We start from the raw sequence: 24,486 nt of genomic DNA, 5'->3' as shown, positions 1-24,486 counted from the left end.
GGGCCCGGGCCCCGGATGTTTTAGGACCCTAGCAACGCCCCTGATATGAACCATGTTGTTTCCCTGTATTCTGTATACAGGGAAACAACATGGTTCATATCTATATCATAAAAATCAAAGTCTGTCTGTCTGTCTGTCTGTCTGTCTGTCCTTCTGTCCTTCTGTCTGTCTGTCTGTCTGTCTGTCCTTCTGTCCTTCTGTTTGTCTGTCTGTCTGTCTGTCCTCTATAGACTTCCAAACGCCTGAACCGTTTGACCCCAAATTTGGCACACAGATACATTGGGTGCCCGGGAAGGTTATTGCGAAGGTCCCGTCCCCGCCAGATGTACAGGAGGGGAGGGGGAGGGGAAAGAGAGGCGCCCCATAGAGATGAATGGGAAAATCTCCTCACTGCAAACACAGGTGATATAATTAGCTGCAGCAGACACGGCAGTTGGAGCCTTAGCAACCAATAGGATTACTGCTTTCATTTTCACAGGGAGCAATGGTTGCTAGGGAAGCTGCCTCACAACATCCACAGTAATAACTGGTAGACCCCCTACTCAATCTATACAGTACATGTATATACAGGGCCCCCTCCTCAATCTATACAGTACATGTATATACAGGGCCCCCTACTCCATCTATACAGTACATGTATACACAGGGCCCCTACTCCATCTATACAGTACATGTATATACAGGACCCCCTACTCCATCCATACAGTACATGTATATACAGGGCCCCTACTCCATCTATACAGTACATGTATATACAGGACCCCCTACTACATCCATACAGTACATGTATATACAGGACCCCCTACTCCATCTATACAGTACATGTATATACAGGACCCCCTACTCCATCCATACAGTACATGTATACAGGGCCGCCGATAGGGCAGTACAAGTGGTACTGCCGTATGGGGCCCGGACCCTAAGAGACACGGGGGGGGGGGCCCGGCGTGCCCGCCGGCCGCCGCCCCCCACCGCTACGCTAGGGGGGCCCGCACGGCCCCCCTTGCCACCTGTTTCTGAGCATCCTGAGAAGCTGCGGCCGCGCAGCTTCTCCGGATGCATTGATCGCTTTGATGTTCCGCCCGCACATTGAGCGGGCGGAACATTGAAGCGATCAGAATACAGGAGAAGGACCTGTCAGCGTCCTCCTCCTGTATTCTCTCCCATAGGCTGCCGGCACTTCATACCAGCAGCCTATGGGAGGCCGGGACGTGACCTCTCCGGCAGGCGTGATCATGTGACGTCATCACGCCTGCCGGAAGTCCCGTCCCTGCGGCTCGCAAGATGGAGCCAGAAGAGGAGGAGGAGAGCTGCTGCCTGCAGCCACAGCGCGGATTAGGTGAGTAGGATGTTTGTTTTTTTAGGGGCTCCTCTGGGGGCATTATTAGTGTATGGGGGGCACCTCTGGGGGCAGTATTAGTGTATGGGGGCACCTCGGGGGGCATTATTAGTGTATGGGGGCACCTCTGGGGGCAGTATTAGTATATGGGGGCACCTCTGGGGGCAGTATTAGTATATGGGGGCACCTCTGGGGGCAGTATTAGTATATGGGGGCACCTCTGGGGGCATTATTAGTGTATGGGGGGCACCTCTGGGGGCATTATTAGTGTATGGGGGCATTGGTAGTGTATGGGGGCACCTCTGGGGGCATTAGTAGTGTATGGGGGCACCTCTGGGGGCATTATTAGCTCATGGGGGGAACCTCTGGGGGCATTATTAGTATATGGGGGCACCTCTGGGGGCATTATTAGTATATGGGGGCACCTCTGGGGGCATTATTAGTATATGGGGGCACCTCTGGGGGCATTATTAGTATATGGGGGCACCTCTGGGGGCATTATTAGTATATGGGGGCACCTCTGGGGGCATTATTAGTTCATGGGGACATCTCTGGGGGCATTATTAGTGCATGGGGGTACCTCTGGGGGCATTATTAGTTCATGGGGGCCACCTCTAGGGGCATTATTAGCTCATGGGGGCACCTCTGGGGGCATTATTAGCTCATGGGGGCACCTCTAGGGGCATTATTAGCTCATGGGGGCACCTCTGGGGGCATTATTAGCTCATGGGGGTACCTCTAGGGGCATTATTAGCTCATGGGGGCACAGCAGGGAATCCTACATACAGGGGGCATCCCACACAGCGCAGTTACTATGGGAGCCTACAGGGGGGAGAAAGGAAAGGAAGTTGCTAGAAATGTGCGGAGCCTAAATTGTTTGTCTCGCAGGTTCTAAGGGGATGAAACGTATCTGGAAGGAATCATCATGGAGGTCTGGGCCGGATGGAGAGGAAAAGGGAAAGTGACGCCTCAGATCAAAGAAGACGTCACCTGTGAGTCACTGTATGACACTTTTCTTATTTTGTAGAACATCATTTAGTAGGGGCGCCCCGAGGTGACAGCTACTACATTATCTGTACTCAGAGATATCACTGTGTTATCTGTTGTGTTACATAGAACTGCAGGTGACTACTACATTATCTGTACTCAGAGATATCGCTGTGTTATCTGTGGTGTTACATAGGACTGCAGGTGACAGCTACTACATTATCTGTACTCAGAGATATCACTGTGTTATCTGTGGTGTTACATAGGACTGCAGGTGACATCTACATTATCTGTACTCAGAGGGATATCACTGTGTTATCTGTGCTGTTACATAGGACTGCAGGTGACATCTACTACATGATCTATACTCTGAGATATCACTGTGTTATCTGTGCTGTTACATAGGACTGCAGGTGAAATCTACTACATTATCTGTACTCAGAGATACCACTGTGTTATGTGGTGTTACATAGGACTGCAGGTGATATCAGGTGATTTCTCCAGGTTGCAGAAGTTCAAACTTCATCGTGCCCTGGTGTGCTGGTGTCTGTATGTCTGTATACATGTGTGCTGGTGTCTGTATACATGTGTGCTGGTGTCTGTATGTCTGTATACATGTGTGCTGGTGTCTGTATACATGTGTGCTGGTGTCTGTGTGTGAGATCAATTCTAGAGAACTGGCTCATATACCCCATTTTCCCCAGTGGCTTAAAATGTAACCTCTGTTATACAGTTATAAAATTGTAGAACCTAAAGGTGAACAAGGTGCAATTCAAAGAGACACTTACTTGTATAGCTGCCTCTTGTGCTCTGTATGCAGTGCATTATATTCACCCTTGCAACGTACAATTTATAGCGTGTCTACAAGCCCAGCGGGGCTCATTATGATGGAGACTAAAACTTATACAAGAGTGGGGTAGGGGTTCCCCTGTATTCAGAATGCTGTTGAGTACTAGGCAATGCCCCGTCTGGGATTATTGAATTACGAGGGTCTATGCAGAGCAGGATAAAGACACCTCTGCTGCACAAACAGGATCTCCTAGAAAGCGTTCTCACCGCCATGTATTCGCTATCACTGGCTTGGGTGAGCTAAACTAGTCTGCCTGGGGGGCGGGGGGGGGGGGGTGATTTGTATATGCTCACTAACATGGAACAGCCTCATTATATTAGCCTTATCAACATATTCTATGTTAGTGAGCATACCGGGGGGGGGGGGGGGATATTGGTGAACATATACAAATCAAACAGCCCCCCAGACCCTCGAAATTCAATAATCCCAGACGGGGCATTGCCTAGTACTCAACAGCATTCTGAATACAGGGGAACCCCTACCCCACTCTTGTATAAGTTTTAGTCTCCATCATAATGAGCCCCGCTGGGCTTGTAGACACGCTATAAATTGTACGTTGCAAGGGTGAATATAATGCACTGCATACAGAGCACAAGAGGCAGCTATACAAGTAAGTGTCTATTTGAATTGCACCTTGTTCACATTTAGTTTCTACAATTTTATAACTGTATAACAGAGGTTACATTTTAAGCCACTGGGGAAAATGGGGTATATGAGCCAGTTCTCTAGAATTGATCTGAACCAAATTATACCTCCCAGCAAGGCGTGGGTCGAACACACAATTTTTTTTTTTTTTATTAATGTGGGGGGCCCAGACACTTTGGTTGTATGGGGCCCCGGAATTCCTGATGGCGGCCCTGCATGTATATACAGGGCCCCTACTCCATCCATACAGTACATGTATATACAGGACCCCCTACTCCATCTATACAGTACATGTATATACAGGACCCCCTACTCCATCTATACAGTACATGTATATACAGGACCCCCTACTCCATCCATACAGTACATGTATATACAGGACCCCCTACTCCATCTATACAGTACATGTATATACAGGACCCCCTACTCCATCCATACAGTACATGTATATACAGGGCCCCTACTCCATCCATACAGTACATGTATATACAGGACCCCCTACTCCATCCATACAGTACATGTATATACAGGACCCCCTACTCCATCTATACAGTACATGTATATACAGGACCCCCTACTCCATCTATACAGTACAAGTATATACAGGACCCCCTACTCCATCTATACAGTACATGTATATACAGGACCCCCTACGCCAACTATACAGTACATGTATATACAGGGCCCCCTACTCCATCTATACAGTACATGTATATACAGGGCCCCCTACTCCATCTACACAGTACATATATATACAGGACCCCCTACTCCATGTATACAGTACATGTATATACAGAAACCCCTACTCCATCTATACAGTACATATATATACAGAACCCCCTACTCCATCTATACTGTACATGTATACAGGACCCCCTACGCCATCTATACAGTACATGTATATACAGGGCACTACAGGACAGGTATACCAAACTGTGACTGGGTAACACCGCCACACCAGACCTGACCAATACCGCCATACTGTGACTGGATAACACTGCCATACCAGACCTGACCAATACCGCCACACTGTGACTGGGTAACACCTCCATACCAGACCTGACCAATACCGCCACACTGTGACTGGATAACACTGCCATACCAGACCTGACCAATACCGCCACACTGTGACTGGATAACACTGCCATACCAGACCTGACCAATACAACCATACTGTGACTGGATAACACTGCCATACCAGACCTGACCAATACCGCCATACTGTGCTGGATAACACTGTCATACCAGACCTGACCAATACCGCCATACTGTGACTGGGTAACACTGCCACACCAGACCTGACCAATACCGCCATACTGTCACTGGATAACACTGTCATGCCACACCTGACCAATACCGCCAAACTGTGACTGGATAACACTGCCATACCACACCTGACCAATACCGCCATACTGTGACTGGATAACACCACTATACCAGACCTGACCAATACCGCCATACTGTGACTGGAGAACACCACCACACCAGACCTGACCAATACCGCCGTACTGTGACTGGATAACACCGCCATACCAGACATGACCAATACCGACACACTTTACTGAATAACACTGCCATACCAGACCTGACCAATACCGCCATACTGTGACTGGATAACACAGCCACACCAGACCTGACCAATACCGCCATACTGTGACTGGATAACATTGCTATACCAGTCATGACCAATACCGACACACTGTGACTGAATAACACTGCCATACCAGACCTGACCAATACCGCCATACTGTCACTGGATAACACTGTCATACCACACCTGACCAATACCGCCATACTGTGACTGGATAACACTGCCATACCAGACCTGACCAATACCGCCATACTGTGACTGGATAACACAGCCACACCAGACCGGACCAATACCGCCATACTGTGACTGGATAACACCGCCATACCAGTCATGACCAATACCGACACACTGTGACTGAATAACACTGCCATACCAGACCTGACCAATAGCGCCATACTGTGACTGGAAAACACCGCTATACCAGACCAATACCGCCATACCCCCCTCGAAAAGACACCAGATTTTCTGGCAAGTCTGAACAGGAGGGTACTGCCCCTCTGCAAGGTGCTACCCTACACACCAGACCATGGGTGCCTAATGGTAAATACGACCCTGCAGGTATACAGGACACTGACACTTTATACCCGGGCAGCGCCGGGTACATTTTCTAGTATAATATAATAGTCATGTTGTTGCCCCTCTGTATATATAAGACATGTTGTTTTGCCCTTCTCTATATATAAGCCATGTTGTTTCCCTGTATATTGTATTATACAGTATACATACAGGGAAACAACATGGTTCTCATATATAATAGTCATGTTGTTGCCCCTCTGTATATATGAGACATGTTGTTTTGCCCTTCTCTATATATAAGCCATGTTGTTTCCCTGTATATTGTATTATACAGTATACATACAGGCAGACAACATGGTTTTCATATATAATAGTCATGTTGTTGCCCCTCTGTATATATATGAGACATGTTGCACTGGTGTGACAATAAACCCTGCAGATTGCTGTTGGAAGTGCTGTCTCCATTGCGTTTTTTGGATACTTTGAAGCCAACCTGGTCTGGTTTGGTGAGGCATGCACGCACGGTTATTTTTTTGTTTTTGTGCTGCTGAAAGACTGTGTTGTGAATTAAAGTTTATGTTAACAATAATTTGTATTTTTTATTGTACGTAATTGTACTGGCTAGGGGAGGGGTTGCAAAGATTGGGTGGGGCCCAATTCGCACCTCTACCCAGGGGCCCATAATGCTGTTAAGACGGCCCTGGCATCCCTCACTATCTGACTCTGAGCAACTTTAGTGCTTCTGCTCCAGGTCAGCTATTTGCAAAACTGAAACAAATACAATGTTTCAAAACTGAGCTCTGTATGCAATGAACAAGTGAGACAGGAATTCCCACTTCTGAAAAGTCAGAGATCATATATCACTTCATTTTGATACCTGAATAATGCAAGTTAGGGTCTGCCTAGCAATTGAAGTGAAAGTGAAACTCAAACTGAAAAGGGACTTGTAATACCTAAAGGACAACTCCCATGATTTTTTTTTTTTAGCTTATTTAACACACATTACAAAGTTATATAACTTTGTAATGTGTGTAATGAAGCGGTCTGTCCCCTTTCCCCCACTTTCCAAACCCCCCCCCCCCCGGAAGTTAAATAAAGTATACATTACCAATTACTGTCGACCCCCGTCCTCTTCTCCCGGGCGCCATATTGTGACAATGTCGTCAGCGTCGGGGGGGCGGGCCAGGTCTTCTTCCTCCTCTGCGTCCTTCGCTGAAGTGAATGGGAGAGGAAAAAGCTGCTGGCACCAGCAGCCTTTTCATTGGCTGGAGCGCATCACATGGCTTCCAGCTTGCTCAGCCCTGATTGGCCGAGCTTGCTGGAAGCCATGTGATGTGCTCCAGGTAATGAAAATTCTGTCGGTGCGCGAGCGCACCGGAAGCCTTTTTTCTCTCATGGACCCAGAAGTGAGGGAGATGGCAGGACGGCGGGCTATTTAAGTGGCGATCGTCACTGGAGGGATGGGGTGTGTGTGTGTCTCTGTTTTTTGTTTTTTTCAGGTCCCGCCGGAGTTGTCCTTTAACTACTGACATTTCAGAGATCGGATTTCACACATCATTTTATCAGAAGTCAGGTATGAATAGTCAGAAGTCAGGTATCAGAACTTAGTTGTTACCCTTGTGTAAAAATGATTTTTGAATTTGACTTCTGACTATGTCCTAATCAAAGGTCAGGTGTCAGACTTGTGTAAAAATTATTCTTGACTCTTATGGTGCCTTTACACAGGCAGATTTATCTGACTGATTTTTGAAGCCAAAGCCAGGAACAGACCATAAACAGGGAATGGGTCATAAAGGAAAGATTGAGATTTCTCCTCTTTTCAAATCCATTCCTGGTTTTGGCTTCCAAAATCTGTCAGATAAATCTGCCTGTGTAAACGCACCATTACTTTTGACTATGTCCTAATATGGACACTGTACAGAAGAGCACATTATTAATATATGAGGGCACAATTACTATACGGGGGAGTCATAGAAGGGGATGTTATTACTATAAGAATCCTACGTATGGGAGTAACCCACATACCTACTCACTTTACTGCACATGAAACCAAATAGTGGAATTACTACTGTATGGGTCAGTTGAGGTAGGAAAAATGGAAAAAAGTTGAAGGAAATGTGCGGAGGCTGAGATGTTTACTACAATGACCCTATGCCTTTCTGGGAGGTATTGATCGGTTGAGATAACTTGCTAGAGGTTTAGTAAATACCTGGTTCCCCAGTGGCTAAAACGCAACTTTTATTAGATAATTTAAAATGCTCGTTTTACACCCAGTGAAATAGTGCAAATTAAAATACTTGTGATATATGAGTAGTACCCTTGTTCACAGTTGCAAAGGTCCTGCATTACTTCATGCACGGACTCGGCTGTGGTTTGACACTCGGTAGGTTTGCAAGGCTTGTTCCCACCAGTGCTTATGAGTGTTCAGAATAAAGCTATTGCCACTGTCAAGGTGTACTTGGAAGCTCTGTTGGCCCCAACTTGTCTTGGCTCGAGCTTACAGTACAGAGGGTGGTGGCTCAGTCCTGAGGACCATCAGCTAAGTAGCGCTGACCCGTATGGGTTGTGGTAAGGCTGATGCGTAGGTCCCTTGGTGCTTGCAGTGACCTAGTGTGGGTAGCAGAATATGGACTGGCTATGCTAAAGCCGTTTGTCCAAGGGCGATTTGTATGTACACTCTATAGAAAGCTCCCAGAGGTCCCAAACTCTACAATAGATCACAGGTAAATTAAAATTTCAATGCCTCCCTTACCTGTTTCTTCAGCATGACACAGACTTTTTCAAAGTGATAGGTGTGGAGGGAGGATGTATACACAAGGTTATGTGTCATCTACCCGTGGGCTGGTAGATGTAGTTGTCCTATCCGCTTCGTTGGGAAACCCCGACACATCACGCCGGCGAAACATGTCAGGGAAGGCATGGAAATTTTAATTTACCTGTGATCTATTGTAGGGACCTCTGGGAGCTTTCTGTAGAGTTGGACAAATGGATTTAGCATAGCCAGTCCATATTCTGCTACCCACACTAGGTCACTGCCAGCACCAAGGGACCTACGCATCAGCCGCACCACGACCCATACGGGTCAGCGATACCTAGCTGATGGTCCTCGGGACTGAGCCACCACCCTCTGTACTGTAAGCTCGGACCAAGACAAGTTGGGGCCAACAGAGCTTATGAGTACACCTTGACAGTGGCAAAAGCTTTATTCTGAACACTCATAAGCACTGGTGGGAACAAGCCTTGTAAACCTACCGAGTGTCAAACGCCACTACCACAGCCGAGTCCGTGCATGAAGTAATGCAGGACCTTTGCAACTGTGAACAAGGGTACTACTCATATATCACAAGTATTTTAATTTACACTATTTCATTGGGTGTAAAGCAAGCATTTTAATTGATCTAATAAAAGTTATGTTTTAGCCAATGGGGAACCAGGTATTTTATAGACCCGAGCCTGAGATGTCTGGCATGTTCTGAAGAGATGAATTGTAGCTGGAAGAAATCATGCAGGCTTGGGCCGGAAGGAGAGGAAAAGGGAAAATGACATCTAAGATCAAAGAAGACATCACTTGTGAGTCTTCTCCCCCATCATCCCCCCAACGGACAAACACACCCGCCTCACCACTGCCCTCACCAGAACTGAGTTAAAGTGTAACTGTCATTTAAATGTCATTTTTTTTAAAAAAAAAAAGGAAAATCAATAAATATCAAAAGTACAAGCAATTTTAAGAAACTGTGTAATAGGTTTTATTAGGCAAAAGCGTTTCCTTCTGTACTGAAAAAGCTGTTTTCCTACCTTCCCCCTCACTACAGAAGAAGCAGGATTTCTATGTCCATTAATCTCTATGGAGAGAGGAGGAGTCGCGGGGGAATGGAGAGGAAAAAAGGCAGCACTGCAAATCACTGCAATCTTATATCACCAATCTCCCAGATAAACACTGACCTTTCTGACCTGTGAATCCAGTGTTTTATGTGCCCAGTCTCCAAACTGTATAGCTGCTTGTCTGCTCTCCCTACTCACTCATCCCCCTCAACTCCTCCCCCCTCCATAGGTTTATAATGGACTCAGCAAACCCATCTATACCTTCAGTCTCCCCAGATTCGTCTAACCTGCTGATAGTTCCCCCTTTAACAATTTATTCCATTGATCATGTGCCAGAAACCGCCAACAAGATATAGCAATTTAGTAAGAAAAGAGATATATTGGATATGTAGTTTAAATACATTGCAACCCAATGGCCTCAATGAGTCAACCGAAATGATACTAAAATGAAACTAAAATTGCATTAGTGTCTGTTAAGAAATCAAATTAATCCTTAAAGGGGACCCAGTATATAACATTACATTCACAACAATGAATGCAATGGTATATTTCCTCTGCAAACTCATTGTAGGACCATTATTGGGTGGGCTACTTAAAATAGTGGAACCTTTTCCCCCAGCAGTTAGCAAAGCTAAGTAAGTGTAAGTGTGCTTGAGTGACATCACTTGTGTGCTGGGGAGCCGGGAGAGAGAGCGGCTCCCAAAGGCTGGATCCCTGGATCTGTCAGTCAGAGTTCCGCAGGTTCAGCATTTAAAGGAACAAAGCAGGTTTTGTGGCACCAGCCGTCCTCAGACCAGAGGCTAAGTGGATAGCATGGCCTCCGCCCGCGCTATTCTCTCAACCACTGCAGAGGGCCAGTGCAGTTGTGCAGCGTCGGGACAGGAGTCCCACCAACCATTTGCCCATTCACATGAACTTTATGTTATTTATGAACTTAAGTAATTTAATGTAACTTAGATTTCTATTTATTCAATTACACTGATTGCCATTGAGCTGTAAGCCAACATTTTTTTTATCAGATATCACCACAATTGGCCCTTAAAGGAGAAGTCCGAGCACTGATGTTTTTTTCAAAACTGGCGGGGAGAAGGTAAGTGAACAAAACAACGTGCACTTACCTCCCCAGCCCCCGACCACTTCTAGGTTTGACCTGGGACATGACGTGTCAGGCCCCCTCAGCCAGTGAGACACTGCTTCAGCTGTGACTGGCTAAGCGGGCCTGGAACTTCACATCCCAAATTCCCTCTCTAGATCAGGAAGCAGTTGGGGACAGGAGGACAGCAGACACCAGCGCTGGAGCCCGGGAGGTAAGTGCATGTTGTTTTATTCACCCACCTCCTCCCCAGCAGTTTTGAAAAAAAAAAAACTCAGTGCCTGAAGTTCTCATTTAAGGTCAAAATTAGCCTGTTCCTGAAAGGGTTAATGTACAACATGACTATTGAAATTGATAGACAACATTGTAATATTTAAGAAATAACACAGATCCCAGAATGTTAACAATTCTTATTTTAAGTATAACATTAGCAAGACATTTGGATAATGCAGTCATTCCTATTGCCTATAAATAAATAAGTATAATGTGAAACAAAAACTCACAAAGCAAAAGGGATACTAAGAATTTTCCAGTATTTCATAATAAACTAACTTGGGTCAAGTTACAGTCCAATAAAAGGTTTGTATTGCTGAATAGTAAAAAAAAAAGTTAAAAAGAAAACACAAAGAAACAAGAAAGCAGTCCGCAATTTGTTGGCTGTGTTTCAATCTAATGCATTTAAAAGACATAAAAATTTAGTTAACTGCTTTTAAATCAAATGACTTAATCCTCGCTTCCCAGTGCTAGTCTGGGAATACTAGGGGTACTATACTGAGAACACTGCATGCAGGTGAAACCAACCATGTTGTGGCAATATTGTGCAGCCATTGGACACAGAATGAGGGCATGGTTTCATCTGCATGTAGCCATTGCTATACAGTACCTAGCCCTCTCTCAGAAGTGTACCTTCTGAAATGACAGGGAGGCAAAGGGGCAGCACTAGGGAGCAAGGATAGATAATCTCCTTCCTGCCCCCCAAACAACCCCTTTAACGTTTCTATTACTGTATATGGGAAGTCATAATGCAGGGTAATACTTGGGTCAAATCCTAGCTTGTGTAAATTTTCAGAAGGCACATTAGATTAGAACAACGGCATGGCTTCTCTTCTGTGTTAGTTGGTGTATTAACAGAGGTGATTTGTGTTTAAAACACTTTCCACACTTCTTGCCTTAATGATATCTTTGATGGCAAAGAAGCTTTGATTTCGGAGTAAAAACTTTTCCGCAATCAGAACGGCTTTCCTCCAGAGTGAGCTCGCTGATGGATCACAAGTTGTGACCTATGTATAAAACATTTTCCACATTGAGAACACGAATATGGTTTCTCTCCGGTGTGGATTCTATGGTGTTCAATAAGATGTGACTTGCGTGAAAAACATTTTGCACACTCAGAACATGAAAACGGCTTTTTGCCTGAGTGAATTTTCTGATGTCTGCTACGATTTGAAATGTCTGTAAAACGTTTTCCACATATGGAACATGGATATGGTTTTTCACTTTTGTTAACTATTTGGTGTTTTAGGACATCTGTTTTATAATCAGGGCTATATTCTTTAGCAGGTTCAGGTGACGGATTCGAAATGTGAAGCAGTGGAAGTATATTTAGGATAATGGGATTTTCTTCTAGAGAATGTCCTGGGATGTCCGTATCTTCCACTCCAAAATCAGGAGATAAAAGATGCTGTCCCCCTGATATTTCACTACGGTATTTCTTTTCTGTTGGAACAACACAAAAGTTATCTATGAGTTTTCATTATAAACATTCCATTATAAATTACTGTATCTACTACATAGAATGTATTGGGAAATGTGTGGGGAAAAAATTACCCCTGTCTGAAATATATGGTCTGTGCACACACAGTATAGTGCAGACAGGACCTCAGAGCTCCCAGCAGCCCTGAAACTGTTTCAATATTCATGCTACTGTACTAACATGCTGCATCAGTACCATAGCACAAAAATGTAAACATTTGGTGCCTCAGTTGCAAAGTCTGTTTAAAATTACTCGACAAAAAAAGAAAGAAAAAACACTGCATGCTGATTTCATTTTTGTTTTGTTAGACTTATGTTATAGTACCGGACATGGACGGAGAACCTGACAGACCCCGTTAAAAGAGAAGTACGGGCATTTTGAAAAGTGGTGAGTGGCAGGACTGGCCTCGGGACCCCCGCTTGAAGTCATTTTCCCCCAAGTTGTGATGACATCATGACTCGGGGGAAAATGCCTGTCTTAGTTGATGGACTGGCTACTCAGCCAATAAGTGACTGGCTGAGTGGCAAGCCAATCAGCCGGGTTGTGATGTGTACACCTCAGAGATCCCGGCCCAGTCGCTCAACATGTGCATGGGTAGAGGTAAGTTCCTACTTCTCATCAAATTCCACACTGCCCAATTTTCAAAATGCCCGGACTTCTGCTTTATAGTCAAAGCGTCTGTCATGTGGGATATAGCCAATCAGTGTCTGTTGAGGTGTCCCTTCCCAGTCATCAGAATGCTGGAGGAGGTCCTGGAAGGACTGTTGCGCTGCGTGGACACCACGGGGAATGGTAAATATACATTCTTTACTAAGTCCCCCCTCCCACCTGCTGACTAAACTGATTTTTTTTTTCCCCACCGCACTTCTCCTTTGATTAAAAAAAAATATATACCAGAAATAAACATATTTAGTATGAGTGCATGCAGAATAGCCCAGTTAAATTTATTAAAAAATATATACTTTAACTGACGTAAGCGCACAAACCTGTCAAAGTGTGAAATTTCAAATTTTTGTTCACATTACATCCAGAAAAAATAAAATAAAAAAAAAAGGGATCAAAAAATCGCATATATGCAGGTGAGAAATTTTAAAAACACATATTATACATTATGTAGCAAAATAAAAAAAAATAATTGCTTATTGTTGTAATTGTACTAACTTATGGTGGTTTTACATGGAGCGATAATTCGCCCGATCGCACGATTAACGATTTTGAATGAACGATGTTTTTTTTTTTATAACGATCAGCTTTTAGACGGAACGATACATCGTACAGAAAAATCGTTTTGCGATCGCTTAAAGGGGTTGTCCGGCGATAAAAAATTATTCACAGAATAACACACATTACAAAGTTATACAACTTTGTAATGTATGTTATGTCTGTGAATGGCCCCCTTCCCCGTGTTTCCCCCCACCCACGCTAGACCCGGAAGTGTGGTGCATTATACTCACCGCATCTCGTGTCGTCCACGGTCTCCGATCCTCAGCAGTGACGTCTTCTTCAGGAGGCCGGCGGATCTTCCCGAGTGCCGGCCGCCCTCTGCAGCGTCATCCGAAGCTCAGCCGCGATTGGCTGAGCATAACTGTGCTCAGCCAATCGCGGCTGAGCAGCTGATGACGTGGCCGCGTCATCAGCCGCTCAGCCGCGATTGGCTGAGCACAGTTATGCTCAGCCAATCGCGGCTGAGCTTCGGATGACGCTGCAGAGGGCGGCCGGCACTCGGGAAGATCCGCCTGCCTCCCGAAGAAGACGTCACTGCTGAGGATCGGAGACCGTGGTCGGCACGTGACAGGTAATGTATAGCGCACCACACTTCCGGGTACACGGGTGGGGGTGGTGGGACACGGGGAAGGCCATTCACAGACATAACATACATTACAAAGTTGTATAACTTTGTAATGTGTGTTATTCTGTGAATAATTTTTTATCGCCGGACAACCCCTTTAAGCCTATCTCACACATAGTTGAAATCTTTGAAAGAATATTTACACGGAACGATCTGCGAATTTTTTGCGAACGATCAATGACGATTTGAGAACATGTTGAAAGATCAAAATGAACAATTTCTCGCTCGTCGCTTGATCGTTCGCTTCGTTTGCAGGTACGATTATTGTTCGAATTCGATCGTTATCATGCAAATTCAAACGATAAATAATTCCGTGTAAAACCACCATTAGCAACATAAACATGTCAGTTTCACCACACAGCAAACAATGTAGAGACAACCACTCCCCCCCCATGTAAAAGAAAAAATTAGCTTTTCTTGTTTTTCAATTTCACTGCAAATTTTTTTTTTTTTTGCTTTGCAGCACATTTAATGAAAAATTAAGTGACTCATTACAAAGTTGAATTGGTGTTGCGTTGCAAAAAAAAAATCTTATATGGGTCTGTAGATGAAAAAATGTAAGCAGTATGGTCTTTTAAAAAAGGAGTGCAAAAACAAAAATTTACCCAGTTCTTAAGGGGATAAAGTGTATCTGCCATCTAAAACATCCTTGCAGAAATCAATAATACAAGTGATTTTAAGAAACTTTGTAATAGGGTTTATTAGGCAAAAGAGTTTCTTTCTGTACTTTTGCAGCCCCCCCCCCCCCACACACTTCTGTTCATTAGGGTGGGTTTACACTACGGAATCTGCATGGATAAGTTCTGACGGATTAATTCGCTCGTACTTGCTCACTACGGCAAGCATCTCCGCCTGTGCCATAGACTTCATTCTATGCATGGACGAATTCCGCCATCCGCCAAAGGAATTGACAAGTCAGTTCTTTTGGTAGAAGGTAGAATCCGTCCGGCCATAGAATGGTATCTATGGCACGGGCCGAGACGTGCGCAGCTGTGAGCGGGTACAAGCGACAGAATCCGCCGTAACTTCTTTGTGCTGATTCCGTAGTGCAAACCCACCCCTACAGAGGACCAAAGGGAAGACAGGTTTGCTGTATACATTATGAACCAATAGAGGGGGGGGGCATGAGTGAGCAGGAAGAGGAGAAACAGCCTGTGCACTTTGGAGACTGTCTGGGTACATAAAACAGTGGATATACAGGTCAGACTGCTCAGTACTGCTCTAGGAACTTGGTGAGACTGCAGGATGTTGTGCTGTTCTGGCTCCTATACACGGGCTGTTTCTCTCCTCTCCCTGCTCACTCACACCCCCATAGACCATAATGGACACTGCAAGCCTGCTCCTCTGCAATAGTACAATTGTTTGTGTTATTGATTTCTGAAAAGTTGTTTCTAAATGACAGTTACACTTTAACCCCTTCACGTCCACAATAGGTATATACATATTCCTATTGCACATGCTCCGTGCAGTAGGAATGTATATATACGTTCCTGTAGTGAAGGGGCTTTCAATGTGTGTGGGGCAGCTTCATTGTGAGCACACATCAGTGTCACCGGAGTCAATGACAGGCAGCTGTGTGTCATTAATCCCTTAAACGCCCCGATGCATAGCGATCACAGAGTTTAAGGAAGTCAGTGACAGGATAAGCATGGCTGCGGGGTCCCAATCACCTACAATGACAAGCAATGGCAAAACATTTACCTCTGTCCCATCGGATCAGTGATCTGTGCTCTCAGGCAGACTCTATGCACAGATCGTCGACAGTACTGATCAATGCTAAGGCATAGCATTCATCAATATATGTAATTTGAGCACTGCATATATAAGTCCCCTTAGAGGGACTTATATATGCAATTTAAAATGTGTAAAAAAAAAAAAAGTTTTAAACATTTTTAAATGTTCAATCTATTAAAATACAATATTGTTCCTGCATGATGAACAGCATAAAGAAAAAAAATAATAATAATAAAAAAAAAAAAAGGGATCAAAATGATTCTTTTACACCAATATAAAACAAAAAAAACTAGAGATCATGGTACAAAAAAATGACACCCCAACCAGCCCTGTAGGTGGAAAAATATAATGGCTCTTAGAAGGCGGGGAGGAACATTACTTCAATGTGACCTGGCCATCCGTGCACCAATGACCTTTGACATGAAGGAGTAAATATATATATTACATTTGAACTTGTACAAGACTTAAAGATGTATTCGCACCTGAATGTATTCTTTGATGATACAGAAGATTGGTCTTTTGTGTAAAAAATTTCCCACAAACAGAACAATCAAATGGCTTCACTCCTGTATGGGTTCGTTGATGTATAACAAGATGTGATTTATGTGTGAAACACTTTCCACACTCTGAGCACGTAAATGGCTTTTCTCCTGTGTGGATCCTGTGATGTTCAGTGAGATGTGACTTCCGTGTAAAGGATTTGCCACATTCAGAACAGGCATATGGCTTTTGACCCAAGTGAATTTTCTGATGTCTTATGCGATTTGAGATGTGCGTAAAATATTTACCGCATATAGAACAAGGGAAGATTTTTTCATTTATAAGAGGTACATGAAACCTTTTTGAAAACCATTCAGTATGATTAGGTAGATCACATCTAGATACTGTAGTTTTCTCTTCAGGATCATATGTAGCACTGGTGTTCTCTTCTTTACATCCTGGAGAAAATGAGAGACACGTTTGCAATTGTTTTGTCTGGTGCATAGTTAGGTAAGACATTTAAAAAAGACACATGTCCCTTAAAGCGGCACTGCTCAGAGAACCTGCTGATATGCCGCAGAAGCCAAATACCTTATGAGTAGATTGCTGTTACTAATAGTCTGCCCCAACCCCCCCCCCCCTCCCCCAAATTCTTTATTAACTCCTTAATTGCCCTTAGGCTACATCCACACTTGGCAAAAGTGGCAGAATGCCGCCAGCCTCCCTGTCATAATGACCGTCTATGGGAGGCTCGTGCATCAACTCTCTTGGCACTGAAGAATGAACATGTTCATTATTCAGCGTGGAGAGAGGAGTCGTGCGATTCTCCCATAGACTGTCATTATGACAGGGAGGCTGGCGGCATTACGTGGCGGAATTCTGCCACTTTTGCTACATGTGAATGTAGCCTTATGCAAATCTGCTCCCTAAGAGCATTTGGGGTGTCACCCTCCAGCCCCGAACACCACGGCGTCCCGCCCACTATGCATATTCATATATACATAGTGGGCTCTATGTACCACGCTGGCGCAGGGAAGATGTGCCGTCGGAGACAGGCTGCTTCCTGCGCATGCCCGATTCATCCGGGCCGCCGCCAACCCTCCTGGAGGTCACTCAAGGTGTAGGTACAGTGATATCTTGATTTAAGAGTAACTCAGATTGAGAGCGTTTTGCAAGAAGAGCAGGAAGGTCCACTGCTGTAAAGAAAAGTTTCTATCACTGTCCTCCTGCACAGCTCTGTGATTCTTACTTCCTGATTGGTCCATGCTGAACACACGCCCCTTCCCCATTGCTGTTATGCGACCACACAGGCCTCTGACAGCAGCCCTGCTTCTCTATTCTAGCCTGTGGTACTACACTACTGCATTATGGGGATCTGCAGTTCCATTCTGTCTCTGTAAACTGCTGCTGTTTTTTTTCGGGTTTATGCAATTACTGTACAGTATACTCTACATGCTGACTGCTATACTATGTTTAATTCATTATTTTTACATGTTGTTAAAAATAAAACATGATTTTTGGGGTGTGGAACCAATTGTCTACATTTCAATGATTTCTTATGGGAAAATTTGCTTTGCTTTAAGAGTGGATTTTTATTACAAGCAATGGTGCCAGAACCATTGTTCGTAATCCAAGATACCACTGTATAAGTCTATGTTTGTCAGTGAATGTGTCTGAATTGAAGTGATTTTTTTTTTTTTTTGCAAAATGTATGAATGAGAGTGAGTCATCATCCACACTCTCTAAACCGGCACACACTACAACTCATTCTCATTCATACATTTTTCAAAAAAAAAACACAAATCACTTCAATTCAGGCACATTCACTGACAAACAGACTTATATTTACATCTTGAGTGACCTCCGGGAGGATTGGCGGTGGCCCGAATGAATCACGCATGCACGTGAAGCTGCCTCTCCCCGACGGGACATCTTCAATGCGCCGGCGCGGTACATAGAGCCCACTATGCATATATGAATATGCATAGTGGGCGGGACGAGACGCGGTGGTGCTCAGGGCCAGAAGGAGACGACCCAAATGCTTTTAGGCAGCAGATATGCATAAGAGCAATTAGGGAATTAATAAAGAATGTAGGGGGGAAGAAGACTATAAGTAACAGCGAATATTAGCAGGTTCTCTGCGCAGAACCTGCTGATAGTGCCGCTTTAAGTTCAACCAAAGAGGGAATGGAGGGAATAGGCAGGGATAATGGGTAGGTTCTATACATATGTTTTAATGTTATTTTGTTCTAAGAACTTGTCTAGCCTGTTTCGAAGCCCTCCACCATTTTTGCTGTTACCAGATACTGGGGTTGACTGTTCCACAGATTTACTGTTCTCATGGTAAAGAAGGCTTGTCACCACCGGAGATTGAAATTTTTTTCCTCCAGGCGGAGGCAGAACTCCCTTGACTTTTGAGGGGGTTATTACTGAAAGATTTTTTCCCAATATTTCTTATAGGGGACATTTATATATTTATATAAATTAATCCCGTCACAAAGCGTGGTCCTCTCCCGACTCTGTCACGTGATCAGTCGGACTCCATAAGTACGTCTGATCATGCTGTCTGTGCTATTATACTCACAGGGAGGAGTGGGGGGGGGGGACTGCCCAGATGATCTTTATATCATTCGGGTGACCCATTGAAGAAAGCGGTGGTCATTTGCTGCCGCTCCTATTACATGAAGTGATGGGCGGCAAGGACGGGACCTTCGCTCTAACCTTTCCGGGCACCCAATGTATCTGTGGGCCAAATTTGGGGTCAAACTGTTCAGGCGTTTGTAAGTCTATATGGGACAGACAGACAGACTTTAATTTTTATGATATACTAGAAAATGTACCCGGCGTTGCCCGGGTATTAAGTGTCAGTGTGTTAATTAGATTTGTTCCAAGGTCGCCCAGGAGGCAAATCTATGACCTTGTGTTTTTTTGTTTAAGGGGAAATCGCCAGGAGCCCTATATACCCCTACAAACACTATATACCCCGACAGTTCTGCACTGTTTATGTAAATTGTAGGTTAGAAATAAACTAAAAACTTTAAACATCCTAAATACCTAATAGCCAAACTGAGAGGTCATCATGTGATCAGACTGTATACAGAGCCTGGTTATATACAACATTGTCAGTTTTATATACAGAGCCTGGTTATATACAACATTGTCAGTGTTATATACAGCCTGGTTATATGCAACATTGTCCATGTAATAGACAGCCTGGTTATATGCAACATTGGCAGTGTTATACAGTATACAGCCTAGTATAGAACATTGGCAGTGTTATATACAGCCTGGTTATATGCAACATTGGCAGTGTTATATACAGCCTGGTTATATGCAACATTGGCAGTGTTATATACAGCCTGGTTATATGCAACATTGGCAGTGTTATATACAGCCTGGTTATATACAACATTGGCAGTGTTATATACAGCCTGGTTATATACAACATCAGCAGTGTTATATACAACATTGGTAGTGTTATGCTGAGCCTGGTTATACAAAAAAATTGACAGTGTTAGTAGAGGTCCTGTATACCTGTAGTATATAGTTGGTGGAGGTCCTGTATATCTGTAGTGTATAGTTGGTGGAGGTCCTGCATACCTGTAGTGTGTAGTTTAGGGCCCCCCCCCCCCACGACTGCAGACCATAAGTAAGGTGTGTATATAATAAGTGCATACACAACCCTGCATCATCATAATCTGGCCCTCTTCGGCACTACCTTTCATCCTTGGGAGGACAACACAGAAGAGGTTTCAAAGTTTCTAATACTGTATACACTCCCCCCCCCTGCAGGTAGCCCCAGTACTGTATACACTTCCCCTCTTGCAAGTACTCCTATACTGTATACACTACCTCCCTGTAGGTAGCCCCCATGTTGTATACACTCCCCCCGAAAGTAGCCCCCATACTAGGGCTGGGCGGTATACCGTCAAAATACCGATACCGTCTCTGGCGTCGGTTAACCGACCTCAACTTTGCCAGGACGGTATCTGCGGTATTTCCCCCCTCCCTCCTCCTCCTCCTCACCCTGCGGCCGCATGCTCTGCTCCCCTCCGCTAATCTTCCTGAGGAGGAAGACTGGAGATGTGACAGGCTGCGCACACTCGTGCTGTGTGCTCAGCGCTGCTGCTGCTTCCAGACGGCTCTGGAAGCTGCACGGTGTACCCTGCCTCCCCTCTCCCGTACATAAAGTGGCTGCAGGGGTCAGGTATATGTCGGCACATCTTCCCCCCCACCAGGCACCGCACTCTCTCCCGCACAGGAATCCTCGGCACCTCGTTATCTTTTTGCAGTGGTGAAGCAGCCGTGTGTGACGATCTGCCCGGGACGCTGCCGGCAGATATATGTGCTACAGCACTGAGTGACGGGGCAGAGGATTCCTGTGCAGGAGAGAGAGGCCGGGGGAGCATGGAGGTGCTGACCTATACCTGACCCCAACTGTATGTGCGGGAGGGGAGAGGATTTCCTATCTATCTCTCTATCTAGTAAGAAGATAGCCCACGGCACTCAAAGGGGTTAACGGTGCAAAACGTAGATTTATTTAAAAAAAACATAGTGCTGATTTTTCTCTTTTTTTGTATCTATCTATCTATCTATCTTTCTATATCTATCTATCTTTCTATATCTATCTATCTCATCTATCTATCTATATCTATCTCATCTATCTATCTATATCTATCTCATCTATCTATCTATCTATCATTACATCTAAGTATTTTGAATCTCTGAGCAGCACTACTTCTGATAGTGAAGATACAGGGTGCCCGCAGGTAGTCTTGACCAGGACTTCCACAATATTTCAAAGGATCGCCCAAAGCACTCCAGTTCATGTATCAGAATACGTGTTCTGATACACGAACTGGAGTGCTGTGGGCGATCCTTTGGAATATCATTACATCTATCTATCTATCTCCTATCTACTGTCTGCCTATCTATCTCCTATCTACTGTCTGCCTATCTATCTATCTATCTATCTATCTCCTATCTATCTATCTATCTGTCTATCTATATCCTATCTATCTATCTGTCTATCTATCTGTCACGATCCCCGTGACTTAGGTTCTGGCTAGTAGGCAACCGGGCTCACCTCGGACCGTCTTGGATCAGCTACCAACCAGAACCTAACACCCAGTTACACGTTTTCTGCTGCCACCACACGTCACAATAAGGCTGACGTGACACCTTACCCTTATGCACACCGAAGGCAACTACAAATTACATCTATCACAATCTTATGGTAATCACTTACCCCTGGTAACGTTTTACTTCAGAGACATAGGGCCTTTTTAGAACACAGGAAAGCTCTTATTAAAGTGAAATTTAGAAGGGGGCGTGGCCTGGACATGGCGGAGTGAGCAGCACAGAGCTTGAGCTCCGGTCCCTCTCCACTAAAACATCTGCTCTCAGCAATACTTATCTCCCACAGCAACACCCGAATGCATCGGAGGAGACGTAGGAACACCCGCGGCCCCAATCCAGCTGACAGCTTGGGCTCTATGGAGCGTTATCTCCGCAGCACCCGCACGAACCCTGAGCCGGACGAGATGGCGGGCTCGCAGGCCGGGAGGGCGCCATCTTCTCCTTCCTGCTCGGCATCGTCCCCGGCGGGGACAGACGCATCCAGCCTGGCAGATGATTATCCCGGGAGAGCAGAGAGGACCCGCTCCCCTCCAGCGGCTGGACCCTCAGGCACGGTCGTCTCGCCACGCGGCCCGTCATATTCAGCTGCGCCACGGGCGCCATCTTGGGCACATGTTGCGGCCTCACAGGAGACTATACCAGCACAGGTCAGTCCGGGGAGGCAGAGGGGAGATACAGAGGACGATGCTTGGGACTGGAAGGCACATCTTAAGGCTATGCCCACCAGATCTGAGATGAACTCTCTTTTTGCCAATTTGGAAGCGTCCCATAAACAGGACTTGGCCGCCATTCATAAAGATTTACATTCACTGGGCCACAGGCTTGTGGAGGCCGAAGAGGCCCAGGAACGGACATATACTGTTCTTGATCAGCACAGGCAAGCGATTCTCCATAATGCCACTCAGATTGCGGAGATGCAGCTCCATCTTGACGATTTGGAGAATCGCCACCGTCGCAACAATTTGCGTATAAGAGGCCTGACTGAGGAGATAGGCCCAGCGCTACTAGAGGAATGGGCTATGGAGTTCTTTTCTGATCTGCTGCAGTGTCCCCCAGAACACAAGATAGAGATTGATCGCATACATCGCACCCTGGGCCCTAAACCCACAGATCCACAGCGCCCACGTGACATAATCTGCAGGATCCATTTCTATAAAGAAAAGGAAGCTATCCTTCACAGGGCGCGAGAGATCAAGGAACTGACTTTTAAGGGTTGCTCGGTGATTCTGCTACCGGACCTGGCGAGACGTACTTTGCTATTGCGCAAGGCGGTGCGTCCCATCCTGACAGCCCTCCGCGAGAAAGATATCTCCTATAGATGGGGTTACCCATTCCAATTGCATGCCAGGAAGGATGGGAAATCGGCTGTGTTTCGGTCCTTGGGGGACCTTCCTCAATTTCTAGGAACGTTTGAAATCCCTATGCTGTCACTCCCTGATTGGCCATCGGTCTGCAGTTTGCCCATTCCACCACCAGGAGAGAGTTGGCAGCGGGTGGAACCTAGATCCCAGCGGAAGGCGCGCCGTCAAAGGGAGAAGACACCATGAACACTTTCTGCTGCATATTTGTTTGCATTTCTTTTCATGTGTTGCAGGGTGTTGCTGAATAAGCTTTGAGTACATAGTTTGTTGCTGAATTTATGGTTTATATAAGGTTATTTTATTGTGGTGGAGGGGGATACGTTGCTTCCCGCCTGACCTTCCTCTTCCCCACATAGGGTAGACAGCAAAGGCTGTCAGAGACATTAGTCTATTAGGGTGCCTTAGAGACGTCTCTGTCTCAATTTTGTTTGTTAGTTCCTTCGTATTAGGCGTATTGTGATGTTTCTGTGTTTGTTATGCCTGTCTTGTGTTGGTCTGTCCGTGTCTGGTTCGTCTTCTCCCCCCCCCCCCCCCCCCTTCCCTTTCCTCCCCCCCCCTCTCCCTTTCCTCCCCCCCCTCTTTTTCCCTCCATTCCTTTTACTTCATTTTTTCCTTCTCCCCTATTGCCGGCCAGAAAAGAGGTCTTATGCTATGCCGCTCCTTAGTCCATCCTTATGGCTAGTGTAACAATCTGTACATATAATGTCAGGGGCCTCAATAATCCCTCAAAACGGGGACAAATCTTGTACCGCATGCACAAGAAAAGAGTAATGGTGGCCATGTTTCAGGAGACGCATTTTGCAGCCCAAAATACTCCGAAATGCTCCTCCAAATACTACACCACTTGGCTTCATGGGACTCACCCCGATAGGAAGGTTTGTGGTGTCTCTATCGCATTGCATAAGGCGCTACAGCACGAGATCATAGATACGAAACGGGATACTGAGGGCAGATTTTTATTTGTAAAAATTAAGTTATCTTCTACCGTGTTAACGCTTGCCAATGTTTACTTCCCAAACCAGGGACAAGTGGCCTTTGGCCTCAAAGTGCTGCAGTAGCTAGCGAACTTTGCAGATGGTTCCAATATTGCCTTGGGTGGGGACTTCAACCTATGTTTCGACCCAGTCCTGGATTCCTCGACAGGTAGGTCCTCTGTCCCTAAGAATGCCATCCGTAGACTTAAAAAGGAGCTGTCCCAACTGCACCTGGTCGACCTTTGGAGGCTGTTGCACCCGGGAGTCAAGGATTATAGTCATCACTCCCAGGCCCATAACAGCTACTGTAGGCTAGATCACCTTTTTATCTCCCATGCCCTTCTGGACTGTGG

The 24,486-nt window shown here is 45.3% G+C and overlaps 1 protein-coding gene across 5 annotated transcripts in view; it reads right to left on the bottom strand.

Annotated features, from left to right (window-relative positions):
- Positions 1-9,676: 9,676 nt before the first annotated feature.
- Positions 9,677-24,486, bottom strand: part of LOC138799477 (zinc finger protein ZFP2-like) — a 41,939-nt gene continuing 27,129 nt past the window's right edge. For 3 of the 5 annotated variants that reach the window (XM_069980712.1, XM_069980713.1, XM_069980710.1), the window contains 2 exons: positions 16,662-17,117; positions 9,677-12,559 (listed from right to left, as the gene is read on the bottom strand). In XM_069980712.1, the coding sequence (XP_069836813.1) occupies positions 12,072-12,559; positions 16,662-17,117 (944 nt within the window). In that variant the 3' untranslated portion in view covers positions 9,677-12,071. The remainder of the gene's footprint in view (positions 12,560-16,661; positions 17,118-24,486) is intronic. The other 2 variants (XM_069980711.1, XM_069980714.1) reach the window with 2 other exon arrangements.

This window comes from Dendropsophus ebraccatus, chromosome 8, assembly GCF_027789765.1.
Source record: "Dendropsophus ebraccatus isolate aDenEbr1 chromosome 8, aDenEbr1.pat, whole genome shotgun sequence".
NCBI classification, from domain to species: domain Eukaryota; kingdom Metazoa; phylum Chordata; class Amphibia; order Anura; family Hylidae; genus Dendropsophus; species Dendropsophus ebraccatus.
The sequence above is the reverse complement of the archived record's forward strand: the minus strand, read 5'-3'. Positions and strand labels throughout refer to the sequence as shown.